General features: G+C 40.1%; 1 protein-coding gene across 5 annotated transcripts in view; it reads left to right on the top strand.

Annotated features, from left to right (window-relative positions):
* LOC113113384 (transcriptional regulator ATRX-like) overlaps window positions 1–13,344 on the top strand; it is a 49,931-nt gene that overhangs the window by 13,844 nt on the left and 22,743 nt on the right. For all 5 annotated transcript variants that reach the window (XM_026279531.1, XM_026279530.1, XM_026279532.1 and 2 more), the window contains 16 exons: window positions 705–768; window positions 1,014–1,159; window positions 1,489–1,659; window positions 1,737–1,863; window positions 5,738–5,837; window positions 5,921–6,106; window positions 6,183–6,324; window positions 6,942–7,051; window positions 7,124–7,270; window positions 8,445–8,622; window positions 8,822–8,959; window positions 9,088–9,263; window positions 9,342–9,459; window positions 11,594–11,724; window positions 12,738–12,832; window positions 12,913–13,052. In XM_026279531.1, the coding sequence (XP_026135316.1) occupies window positions 705–768; window positions 1,014–1,159; window positions 1,489–1,659; window positions 1,737–1,863; window positions 5,738–5,837; window positions 5,921–6,106; window positions 6,183–6,324; window positions 6,942–7,051; window positions 7,124–7,270; window positions 8,445–8,622; window positions 8,822–8,959; window positions 9,088–9,263; window positions 9,342–9,459; window positions 11,594–11,724; window positions 12,738–12,832; window positions 12,913–13,052 (2,169 nt within the window). The remainder of the gene's footprint in view (window positions 1–704; window positions 769–1,013; window positions 1,160–1,488; window positions 1,660–1,736; window positions 1,864–5,737; window positions 5,838–5,920; window positions 6,107–6,182; window positions 6,325–6,941; window positions 7,052–7,123; window positions 7,271–8,444; window positions 8,623–8,821; window positions 8,960–9,087; window positions 9,264–9,341; window positions 9,460–11,593; window positions 11,725–12,737; window positions 12,833–12,912; window positions 13,053–13,344) is intronic.

Raw genomic sequence — 13,344 nt, 5'->3', positions numbered from 1 at the left:
ATTTAAAAGTGAACGAAGGGAGGAAATGTTTATAATCCCGTGCAACGATGAGAGGGATGTGAGTGAAGGTTTGGGAAAAGAAAAGCGATTCCATGTGCAGTGAATATAACTCATGGGATAAATTTGCGGAAAAAGACCAGATCGTCATTTATATGGCTTACATTTACTCTCATTTGACATGAATTCAGATGTTTTCATGCTTGTGATTTAACACTTAATTACTAAACTATTATTTCTTTTGTAAACAAAACCGTACTGATTCTGTATCATACTATTCACCTAAAACAGAATTTGCAAAAAAATAAAATAAAATAAAATAATACTGCTCAAATCAGGGGCCAGCTGTCAGTATGAATGGACACAGCCCTTCCATTGGCTACATTATAGAAAAACGAATAGTTAACTGTGTAGCATCGGTGTTAAGGATGTGTCAGATACAGACTGCAGGACTTCTCTATATCCTATAGAGTGGTTTTGTCTTTATTTTATTTTTTTCCTGCAACCGACTAATTCAAATTTGGTCGACTGAGTCTTTTCTTTATAATTCTTGAGATGTGTGAAGATTTGGGAAAAGAAAGAAGATGATTACTGAGTGTCTTAGATCATTAGGTTCATCATCAGTGTTGTATAAACTAGCGTTTTGGGTAAAACTGATTGAATTTCACAGCTTATGAGTTGTTGTTGTTTTCTTCTTGTTTATGAAGGTGATGAAATTGAATTGAAGGCTGAGTCGTCTCAGGTGGATGATGACGATGATCCAGAGAATAGGTATGATTCACATACTGTGAATTATTTTTCTGTCTCTTTAATCAAGATTTCCCCTTTCTGTGGGTCTTCCAAACATTTGAATCTCATAAAGCCTCATAGCTTCACCCTCATACGTCTTGTTTTCTGATTCTGAAAATCAAAGTAGTTCCCTTCATGAAAATGTCTTTGGATGGACGTCGTTCACAAGGTAAAGAGGATTTCATTCTGGACTTTTGGCCTAATCTTGTTCCTGTTTCTTCTAAAAGAATTGCCAAGAGGATGCTTCTGGCGCAGATCAAAGCCAACTATTCGTCTGGAGCTGACAGCTCATCTGATGATGAAAACGCAGACAAAGAGGACGGCAATTCACCAAAGAAAGGAAAAGATGATGCTAAGAAGCAAGACGAAAGTGGTGAGAGTTGGTTTAGACAGGGCTGGCCGATATCAAACCTCATCTTTTGGCTGAATTTCACAAGTAGCCAATCCGTCAGTACAGATGCTGTCAGAGAGATCTTACGAGTTATATTAAAACCATTAATATAAAGCATGTCTCATGTTTAGGACAAACTGGATTATGAAATAAAGATATCTTTAGATGTTTAATTACTCATTGGTGCATTGCTAGACGGGTCACATAAATCATACAGACTTGACTTGACTTGGCCAGCCCACAGTTCAGCTGTAATCCAGGTTAATGCAGATGTGTTCTTGTCACGTGTAATGCATTGATGTTTCCCGCAGAAAACGAGGAAGAGGATGAGACTTCTGACTCGGGCTCAGATGTCGAGGTGAAGAAAGGTGGACGCAGACACCGTTTGCTGAGTAAGAAGTTGACTCTAAGCGAGGGAGACTCTGATGACGAGACCACAGTCAAAAACAAGAAAGACACCAAAAAGAGAAGCAGGCAGAAAGGTCAGTGTCCAGTCTGAATGAAGCCTGCGTGCGTGACTCTCCTGAATGAGCTGAAGGGTTGATGTGTGTTTGTGCAGTGGGCAGCGATGACTCTGGAGACTCTGACTTTGAGCAGTCGCGCTCGAGCTCCAGTGATGCATCAGCGCTCAGTGAGGATGTGAGTGAAGACGGCGATGAAGACAAGGGCAACAAACGCAAAACACGGTAAGGACAGCAGCAGTTTGAGTTCTCCAACACAGAAAGCAAAACTGGCTGGCATGATTACACTTAGAGCATGCACAGCTTTTATCAGCTGGACAGATTTTAACAATTAATTGCAACTGTTTTTATATACCTTTATGTATATGCATAGTTGTATATCTACACAATGCTTTTTATGTGCAGTTATGTCTGGTTTAGACTGTAAGCACCAGATCCAATTTTAATCAGATTTTTGCAAATCTGTTCAAATCACATTCCCTTCAAACCGTTTCAGCTCTGATCGTATTTCGTGTAGTTTTTTTACATTTTCACAGCACGCAAACACGTCAGACGTTTTTGTAGAAAGTTCTGTGTTGTTGCGAAGTGCAGGTAAATAAAAACACAATATACTGCTAGTATAAACTCTTTGAGTTTTGAAAGCAGCAAGGAATAAACTCGCACATTTCTGTTGCTGCTTCATAAGACGAAATATAATCCAGCGCGACGGTATAATGTTGTGATGTCATAAGACAACATCTATGCAGTCTCTATTGCTGTTATTGTAGTATTAGTGTAGGGATAGCACAACAAAACTGTCACTTAGGACAGTAAATTCAGATTTCATCAGTTGTGATACACAGTTTAGACAGTCAGTAATCTAGATCGGCTTCTAATTGGATATGATTTGGGCTTAGTCTGACTTTAGACAGGCCAACAATACAGCAACGAAGAGCGTTCAGAGAAACCACTGATTCTAGCACCTGATGAGTCCTACACACCTGTTCATACAGAATGTGCTTCAGCATTGAAAAACATGAGATATGGCAGTGGAATGGGGAAAACACAAAGTTATGTGATGCCAGTTGAACAGTTAAAGGGAAGTTCACCCAAAAATTTAAATTCTGTCATTACTCACCTTTGTTCGTCTTCAGAAGACAAATTAAGATATTTCACCTATATTTGCTTGAAATACCCTATATATATATATATATATATATATATATATATATATATATATATATATATATATATATATATATATATATATATATGTATATGTATGTATGTATTTAAATAATCATCACATTTGCACACAATTTTCTTTTAGTTAGTTCTTTATTTTGATTGACTTTTAAATGATTAATTAAAAGGGGTCATGTAATGTGATTTCCATTTTTTCTTTCTCTTTGGAGTGTTACAAGCTCTTGGTGCATAAAGAAGATCTGTAAAGTCGCAAATCCAAAGAGATATTCTTTATAAATGTTTAGACTTGTCTATGCTCTTAAACTTCTCAGAACGATGAGCTTTGTAAAAATGAATGCGTTTCAGTTCAGATTTGACTTTAGCTGCTTTGCTCAGCTCTTGTTGCACTGCTGCAGGTCAACACACTGGTACAGTATGTTCACATCAGTCACCTGACTCTAATTCAGCTGAAACAACGAGGAGCTCAGTATTTCTGCAGAGCATCACGAGGGAAATCTGTTACAATCACTAGACAGTTAATCAGTGAATGGATATGACTCCCAACCCTGACCTTGATACAGTCTCTGTGTGTTCACAGCGATCTACGCTTGCTTTTCTCTTTAGGAGCACTTGTGCTCATAACTTCTTGTGCTTCTTAACTTCATGAGCACAGTCAAAAATTTAGGAGCACCTTCTAATCAGTAATCAGATTTAAAAAGAAGCAAGAAGTTACAGGCTAGTTCTCAAGGAGTTTGTCTGTTCCTTTTACTGAATATGTTCAGGTTAATGCATGATTTAAACAGATTCAGCACATTCAGTCGCTTTCCTAATAATATATTTAAAAAAGTAATCTTTCAGTGCTTCATCTGTATCTGATTTTGAATATGCAGCAATCTGTAAGAAATGCATCGATCTGTAGATAAATAATTGATAAAAATGTAATGTTATTTTCATCACAAACTCATCACAAAATTTCACAAACTCATCACAAAATTTGCACAGCAGAAAGCAGGAATTATAGCTTTTGATGCTGACAATGTTATTTGGCATGTAGGATAGGAAAAATTTTGCACACAATAGCCTAATCCACTTTGAAGCTTTGAAGAGGTCAGAATGCTCTCAATAGTGCAGCGGTAGAAGTTTGACATGATGTTAGAGGAGATGCCAAACCTCTTCAGTCTCCGCAGGAAGTAGAGACGCTGACGGGCTGTTCTCACTATGGTCTCTGAGTGAAGGCTCCAGGAAAGATCCTCAGAGATGTGAATGCCAAGGAATTTGTAGCTCTGAACTGTCTCTGCCATCTCTCCATTGATGTGAATGGGAACGTGAGCCTCTCTCTGTGACTTCCTGTAGTCCACAGTCATCTCCTTGGTCTTGCTGACGTTTAGAGAGAGATTGTTATCAGCACACCATGCTGTGAGTGCATTAACCTCATCTCTGAAGGATGTCTCATCCCCATTAGTGATGAGTCCTAGGATAATAGTATCGTCAGCACATTTGAGGATGATGTTGGAGCTGTGCTTAGCAGAGCAGTCATAAGTGAACAGGGAGTACAAGAGAGGACTGAGTACACATCCCTGTGGGGCACCAGTGCTGAGTGTGAGTGAGGAGGATCTGTGATTACCAATTCTAACCACCTGGGGTCTTTAGATCTTTCAGTTTGGCTATAAGTTTGGTAGGGATGATGGTGTTAGAGCTGTAATTAATGAACAGCATCCGCACATAGGTGTCTCTTCCCTCCAAGTGTTCCAGGGCAGAGTGTATGGCCATTGCAATGGTGTCATCAGTGGATCTATTTTAAGCAAATTGTAATGGGTCCAATGGTGGGAGTACTGGTGAAATGTGGCTGCTGTCGCATCATCCAGGTGGTTGCTGTACACTGGTGGTGGATGAGGAGATACCCCCTGACTATGTAAAGCCCTTTGAGTGCCTAGAAAAGCACTATATAAATGTTAGGAATTATTATTATGAAATTATTACATTACTCTACACTGCAAAAACACTTAAGAAGCTCTGAGTGCGATCACAAGTATGATGATGATCGAGTCAGTCACACTGGTGCTCCTAAATATTGTTTCATAGTCGCACACAGTAGTTTTCAGTCGCAAATGCATTTTCAGTATTGATAATAATCATAAATGTGAAGCATATGCACATGAAAATATTGCAGTTAGCACCTATAAACAGCATATAAATGGAAACTGCCTAATGTCACCGAGTGAAATCTCGATCCAGGAAGTGCTGTGCATGCTTCAGGAAGCTGATGGAGGCCATATACTGCATCTTTGCTTTAATAATATCACTGAATATGATCCAGATAAAAATAAGATTTTTCTCAGCTTTTTTTATCAAAATGTAGCTTTTTTTTATGAAACCTACTTACATTTAAGTATTTATGTGTATATATTAAAAAGAATCACTGAATACAAAATATAATTGATGTATATAATTATATATATAAAGAGGAGGGTCTGATCTTTATTTGGATGCATTGCATGTTCAGATATTCATACAACAAGGGGGCATGACATTTTAGTGAAAATGGACTAAAAATCCTTAAAAATGCTGGCGGTGGCTGGCAACTGTTTTCAAAACCGCTGGTGGGGAAAGAGTTAAAGTGTCATTTTTAGAAGTTGTAAAGCCCACCGACCAGTTCATTTTAATCTTGAACCGACCAACTGACTCTCATGTATGTTGGCAGATCTGTTTTGCTCGAGAATATTTGGCATGTACTGTACCTGATATATATCCAAAATAATCAAAGTTGATCGTGTAATCAAAATTGAATCACAAGCTTGTGAAGGACAATCGAAGTGTGATATTTGTATCAAAACCCAGCCCTAATTATTAATGCTCATGGTTTATTAATGTACTTTTACACTGACTCAATCACTCCTCAATGGGGAAATGAAAGAAGTTGTGTCGACACTTGCAGGTCGTCCAATAAAGCTGCCAAGGACCGAGAGAGAAGTTACAAGAAAGAGAAGAAGAAGCGCCGTCGCATTAAGGTTCAAGACTCCTCGTCCAGTGGCAAGGTACAGTAACGCACTCATCTGTTTCGGCTCAGAGAAGACATAAAGCAGCGAATGAGAAGAGGGTTTGTTCTTCTGCTCCACAGAGCGGAGGAGAAGAGGATGGAGAAGATGAAGGAGATGAGAAAGGAACGCCCAAAAATCGCAAGAAGATCCGCAAGATCATCAAAGATGACAAACTGCGGACGGAGACCCGTGATGCTCTGAAGGAGGAAGAGGAGAGGAGGAAGCGCATTGCTGAGAGAGAGCGGCTGAGGGAGAAACTACGAGAGGTACAGACCCAGGATCCAGATGTTTAGGGCTCAAACTCTTCTGCTGTATCAGGGAAACTCCCGTCTTTGTTTTCAGACTATCGTGGTGGAGGAGTCATCGCAGGTCACGTGTCCCATCACCACGAAGCTGGTGCTGGACGAGGACGAGGAGACCAAGGAACCGTTAGTGCAGGTTCACAGGAACCTGGTGACCAAACTCAAACCCCATCAGGTGGACGGTGAGTCTACTCACTATCAGAAAACTATTATGCATGACATTTTTTTATATATATATATTATTTATTAGTGCTCCTATTATGGGTAATGAAAGGTTCATATATTGGTTTTGGTAGTGCCCAACAACAGATTGAAATGCATGCAAGGTCAAAAACACTTTCATTGTCTTATAATATACATTTATTTTTATTTTTATCCCAAATGATTTGTTTAACGATTAATTTTTCCAATATGCTAATGATTCATGTTGAGGTCAACATGAAACTGCTTGGGATTCGTTTTAAAAACAACTCGTTTCAATGATTCAGAGTTGACTCACCCTACTCGGACGACAGGTGGGGGTCATTAGAGAAATTTGTGTTTCCAATTGTTTTCCAAATTGCTATTTTAATCCTGTCCGAATCTGCCTTGTCTGTGTTTCTCGGCAGACTCCGTGATCCTCTGAGAAAACGAATCCCATCTGAATGCAAATGTCTGTGATTGTCGACAATATTTTTCATGTCTTTCTCATTTTTCATGCATTTAATTAGGTCATCATAGCGATGTCCTTTTATGAATGGAGGACAGATGGGTAAAGGCCCACTAAGTGATGGTTTTGTGTGTTTTTGTCTGTGTGCAGGAGTGCAGTTCATGTGGGACTGCTGCTGTGAGTCCGTGAAGAAGGTGGAGAAGTCTTCTGGCTCCGGCTGTATTCTGGCCCACTGCATGGGGCTGGGAAAAACCCTCCAGGTAACTCAAACTAACATGATAACTATATACAGGAGGATAGTGTTTGACTGCTGTTCTCCTGTGGTCCTGCAGGTGGTGACGTTTCTCCACACTTTGCTGCTGTGTGAGAAGCTGAACTTCAGCACTGCTCTGGTGGTGTGTCCTCTCAACACGGTGCTCAACTGGCTCAACGAGTTTGAGAAGTGGCAAGAGGGCCTGAAGGACGAGGAGAGTTTAGAGGTACAGTGACACCTAGAGCTCCCCATTATTATCCACAAGGGTGCACTCGAAAACTTTTTATTACAAATAAAGACATTCATTTTGAAGTGATCATTATTGCAGGTAATATGTGTATTTTAGAGGAGTAAAATGAGGGGGGGGGGGTGTCATACTTGCATACTGTGCCATTATCATTCATTATTGCATCATGTGCACTTTTCTAATTTAATTATAAATTAAACCTTTTTAATAAATGCAAGTTTTGGTACTTTTATTCTTAAACATATGTAACCATAAAACCATAAGGCTCAATAAAAAAATACAAAAAATCAATTTAAACTTAAAATAAGCTTTCCATTGATGTATGCTAGCAACATGCTAGTCGCATGCTAATCATGCTAGAAACATGCTAACAACATGCTAATCATGCTTAAATCATGCTAGCAACATGCTAATCATGCTAGCAAAATGCTAGTTGCATGCTAGTCATTCTAGAAACATGCTAACAACATGCTAGCAACATGCTAATCATGCTAGAAACATGTTAGCGACATGCTAGCAACATGCTAATCATGCTAGAAACATGCTAGCAACATGCTAATCGCATTCTAATCATGCTAGAAACATCCTAACAACATGCTAGCAACATGCTAATCATGCTAGAAACATGCTAGCAACATGCTAGTCGCATGCTAATCATGCTAGAAACATGTGTGACCCTGTACCACAAAACCAAAAGGCTCAATTAAAAAAAAAAAAGAATTTAAACTTAAAATAATCTTTCTATTGATGTATGGTTTGTTAGGATAGAAGAAATATTTGGCTGAGATACAACTATTTGAAAATCTGGAATCTGAGAGTGCAAAAAAAAAAAGTTTTCTTAAAAACTTTTAGAAAATCACCTTAAAAGTTGTCCAAATTAAGTCCTTAGCAATACATATTACTAATCAAAAATGAAGTTTTGATATATTTACAGTAGGAAAATACTTTACTTAATATCCTAATGATTTTTGGGCAATTTTGACCCATACAATGTATTGTTGGCTATTGCTACAAAAACACCTGTGCTACTTATGACTGCTTTTGTGCTCCAGGGACACAGATATGTAAAAGAAAACCAAGGAGCACATTCCTTTTGAGTGGTGGACGTTAATATGACTGTGTGTGTGTGTGTGTGTGTGTGTGTGTGTTTCAGGTGCAGGAGCTGGCCACGGTGAAGAGACCTCAGGAGAGAGCGTACGCTTTACAGCGCTGGCAGGAGGATGGCGGCGTCATGATCATAGGCTACGAGATGTACCGCAACCTCACGCAAGGACGAAACATCAAGAGCAAGAAGCTGAAGGAAATCTTTCAGAAAACTCTAGTCGATCCAGGTGAAGTTTCTGCAGTAGGAAAGCGCTTGGTGAACATGAGCATCAGCTGGTCTAAAGACTGTGATTCCTGTCAAATCTGTCACGTCATTTTTGTCTGTACAGTTTAAAGTGTAATTTTCTAGATGAGGAAATCTGTTGTGTGTGAGAGCACTGCACACATTCAGATGATGGACTGAATGGATGATGTTTTGATGCACAGGTCCAGATTTTGTCATCTGTGACGAGGGTCACGTGCTGAAGAACGAAGCATCTGCTGTCTCCAAAGCCATGAACTCCATCCAGACTCGTCGGAGAGTGGTGCTGACAGGAACGCCTCTGCAGAACAACCTGATCGAGTGTACATCACATCATTACTGCTGCTGCTTTCATTCATTTGTGTTTGTGTTTGTGTGGCTGGCAACCTAAGAGTTTAGTATGTGGAAAGCATCACGACGAGGGAGTGAAAGTGCCATCTTCTCCCCTCAGATCACTGTATGGTGAACTTCATCAAGGAGAACCTGCTGGGATCAGTGAAGGAGTTCAGAAACCGCTTCATCAACCCCATCCAGAACGGCCAGTGCGCCGACTCCACGCTCACTGACGTCCGAGTCATGAAGAAGCGCGCGCACATCCTCTACGAGATGCTGGCGGGCTGCGTCCAGGTAAGCCAGAAGACCACAGCCAGTGTGTTCAGTGCTAGCTCATAATGAACAGACCTGTAAAAGTGTTGTCTTCCGCAGAGAAGAGACTACACCGCCCTCACCAAATTCCTGCCACCGAAACACGAGTATGTGTTAGCGATACGGTTAACACCCATTCAGTGCAAGCTTTACCGCTACTATCTGGATCACTTCACAGGTACATTATACTCACTTCAGTGTGTTTAGCATTGCTCTGTTAAAGATAGCTTGATTATTTTCGTTATATACAGTGGTGGCCAAAATGATTATAAGATTAGTATTCTCAACCGGCTGAAAAAATGCTTTCAAGTCCGTTATTTCTCTCTTTTGCTTTGGTGATCAGACAAAACAAAATTCTGCTTTCAGACAAAAATCACACTGGGTTATTACAATTAATGGCTAAATGAGTGTTTGGAAATGTAAACTGATAATTCCTACTGAAATACTACAGCAAAAGAGAGAAATAACTGGCTTAAAACCATTTTTTAGCTGCTGGAAATGCTACCGTTCTAATCATTTTGGCCACCACTGAACAGAGACATTAAATGTATTAAAATACATCTATTTTCTGCCTGATGTGAACTATTCCTGAGTGAAGCTGAATATGAAGTGAGATGCTCTGTCATGTTGAGTTTTAATGGTGAAACATGCGGTCTCTCAGCTGAGGGTTTGAGTCTCCGGAGGTGAAAGCAGACTCTCGTTCTGTCACAGAAGTGGTTTGGGGTGTTGTAGCTCGGGTCGGGGTCGGAGAGGATGAGTGGCAGCTGGCTCCAGGCCGATCTCAAACTCTTCCCACGTCCTTATCTAATGAAGAGCTTTGGGAGAGTTTCCCAGCCCGAGGCTCATTACAACGGCTTTCCTCTGAGCTCGCTGCTGTTGTGTCTGTGGGTGCAGACCCCCAGAGACCACCAACCAGACACTGTCTCTGCCTTAATGCCTGCGCTTTTGTCCTGGTGGCCTGCTTTACCCAAACCTTGATCCAATTTCATGCTGCATTGAGGTGAACTCGCATTCAGCATTTTAGACCGTGTTGAAGCTGCTGTTTTTATTCATATACCATCCCAGCTTTGTATGCAGCGATGACTATACCCTGGCCCTGTTTATAACTGCTTTTAGGATGTGTAAATATGTTTAGAAAAAAATTATAAATAGCATACCATTGATAGTTTTGAAAAAGAAGCTTTTCAAAGGAATGTGGTTCCTACAAACACTACAGTATTAGTCACTAATGATGTGTATTGCTAGAATTAATTTATGTGCAACATGTGATGCATCCAAAAACATGCATTCTGACTCCACTAAAGTTTGCATTAGTTTAATTTAAGAGGTCACACCAGCATCTATTAGTCACATGTCTTAACATGACTTCGCAGGTCAGGGCTGAATTGGATTTTGGGAAAGCAGCAATATTCATATGAGCTTGCATTTCCTGTCGCACACATTTAAATGAATGGAAGTCAGTGTGTAACGATCGGCCTTTTAATGAAACGGGGTCAGATTATACTGTGTGAGAGCTTGGAGTGTTTAAAAAGAGACGGACAACAATTTAGAAGTGAAAATCAGATATGTATCTACAATATTCACATGGAACATAAAACAACACAATAAAACTATAACACCTAGGCTGTTTAAAGCACAGGCTTTCAGTTCCATACCATAAAACTGTCATATAAATACATACACATATAAATGCAAATGTTGTCTTTATCTTGAAACACTAGCTTATAGATAAAGTAAAGACTAGCATAATCATACTAGCAGCAAAAAACAGACACAACATTACAGTACAGTATTACAGTAGCATTCAGATTGGGATTGTATATCTTGCACTGTGTTTTCATTCTGGGTGCCATGATGCTCAAATGGTGACCAATCAGAGCTCAAGATAACACACTAACTGTTTCGAGTTAATAGATTTCACACTATCATTGCTTTCAGGATGGATTATCACTGTTGCTCAGGAACGATCTCTTCAGGCGCTGTGCAGTATTCAGTCCTAGTGTTTCTTTTTGAACGTAGCCAGTCGTTTGTCTGTAAAATCTGCTCGGTGTACTGCGAGAATGACACACAGCGGTTTCGAGATGTTTGTAGCAAAGCCTTCCTCGTAGTTGTTTTTGAGAGGAGGATTTAGTTGCTTTGCTTCTCTAAGCATCAGTGTGTATCCCGGCAGTGCTGAGAGCGTGTTTACCTGCTCACCTAATCCTCGGGGCTAATCTCAGTTCAGGATTTGGGGCGCTGCGGTGCGCTGTGTTCTGGCACGCTGGGGTAGAAACAGTGCCAGCGGCGGGCGCTAAACGTCTCTCTCTGAACAGGTGTGGGATCTGCTTTGGAGAGTGGACGAGGCCGCGCCGGGACCAAACTCTTCCAGGATTTCCAGATGCTCAGCAGAATCTGGACCCATCCGTGGTGCCTCCAGCTGGACTATATCAGTAAAGAAAACAAGGTGAGGGATTCAAGACGTCTCTGAAAACACAATTTACATGAGGGGGAAGTTTCCCTGAAGTCATCGCTTTCTGTGCACATACGGGACGCCAGACCCCAAAAAAAGACTAGGGAGCCAAATGATGTTCTTTACTTGCCAAAGAAGCACTTTTGTACACGCTCAGGTTCACATTATCTATCCCAGGTTTATTATGTTAAGCTCTAGAAAACCAGACAATCCGTTAGATTTACAGCATTTAAAACGATTGTTCACCCAAACATGAAAATACTGTCCAGAAGACTTTGGTTAACCTCAGAAATACAGACGAATCCTCTGTCCCTCTATTCAAATGCCAGGTAACTAAACTGGTCATAAATCTGCCCTAAACGAATCCATCTGAAAAGAAAAACCTAATCTAGTTCATCTAAATAATGATTGACAAACACACACATTACAGGAGCTCAAGTGTGCATGTGTGATGCACCAGAACTATTGAGGTTTGTTCTAGCTTATGTGATTTGCTAAATGTACGGGTGTTTAAAAACATAATTAAACCTGTTTATCATATTAAGCTCTTCGCAAGACTTTTTTGACCCTTTTATCTGATGTTCTGAACTTTGGTTATATAGACTTTCAGTGGAGGTTTCATTAAAAGTATCGGTGACACTTGAGTTATTTAGACCTATTCTCACTATTAACCAATTGCTTATTAGAATGAATATTACTAGCAATATTGGCTGTTTATTAACACATGCCTTATTTGCATGTCCGTATTCTAGATCCTTTAATCCACCCCATACCTAAACGTGACCGCTACCTTACAAACTCTTAATTAACAGCCATTTGGAAGTTTACTGATGCAGAAGTCATAGTTATTGGTGAATATCTGTTCCCTAATCTAAAGTGTTGCCAAAATATCTTGAGTTTTGAGAATGAACTAAAGTCCTACAGGTTTGGAAGAGATCAGGTTGATTAATTTGGCTGAACAATTGCTGTAACTTGCTGTTTTTGTCTCTCTCTCTCTCTCTCCACAGGGATACTTCGACGAGGACAGTATGGAGGAGTTCATAGCCTCGGAGACAGAGGAGTCCTCCATGAGTTTGACCTCCGAAGATGAGAAGCCCAAAAGGTTTGAGATGAGTCTGAACTCTTTTTTGGTAGGCTACCTGTTTGCTGCCTGTATAATGACTGATCTGGTTCCCCGTACAGAAAGAAGAAGCGAGGCAAAGGGAAAGAGCAGAGCTCAGACAAGTCCGACAGCGATGACCTGGAAGTGATTAAGGAGTGGAACACCAGTTCTCGTGGAGGAAACCCTGAGGGGCGCAACAGAGCAGAGCCTGTGGAGGAGGGTATGACCAAATCATCTCCTCAGATAGCAGTTCAGCAGTGCTGTTGGTACTAATAATGGTTAAAGGGATAGTTCACCTGAAAATACAATCATCTGGACACTCAAGTTGTTCCAAACCTGTGTGGAAGCAGATAATTTGAAGAATATTGGGAATCAAAAAAATTGACAGAAGTCGGCCGATATATTTTATTTGACAGCTGATGCTGACATCATGAAAATTAAGGTGGCCAATATAATTGTATTTTTTTTAATTCATATTAAATTTGAAAATGGATAAAAAAAATTAATGTGTT

Source organism: Carassius auratus, chromosome 14, assembly GCF_003368295.1.
Source record: "Carassius auratus strain Wakin chromosome 14, ASM336829v1, whole genome shotgun sequence".
Taxonomy (NCBI): domain Eukaryota; kingdom Metazoa; phylum Chordata; class Actinopteri; order Cypriniformes; family Cyprinidae; genus Carassius; species Carassius auratus.
Note: the sequence above shows the minus strand (reverse complement) of the source record. Positions and strands in the feature narration are given on the sequence as shown.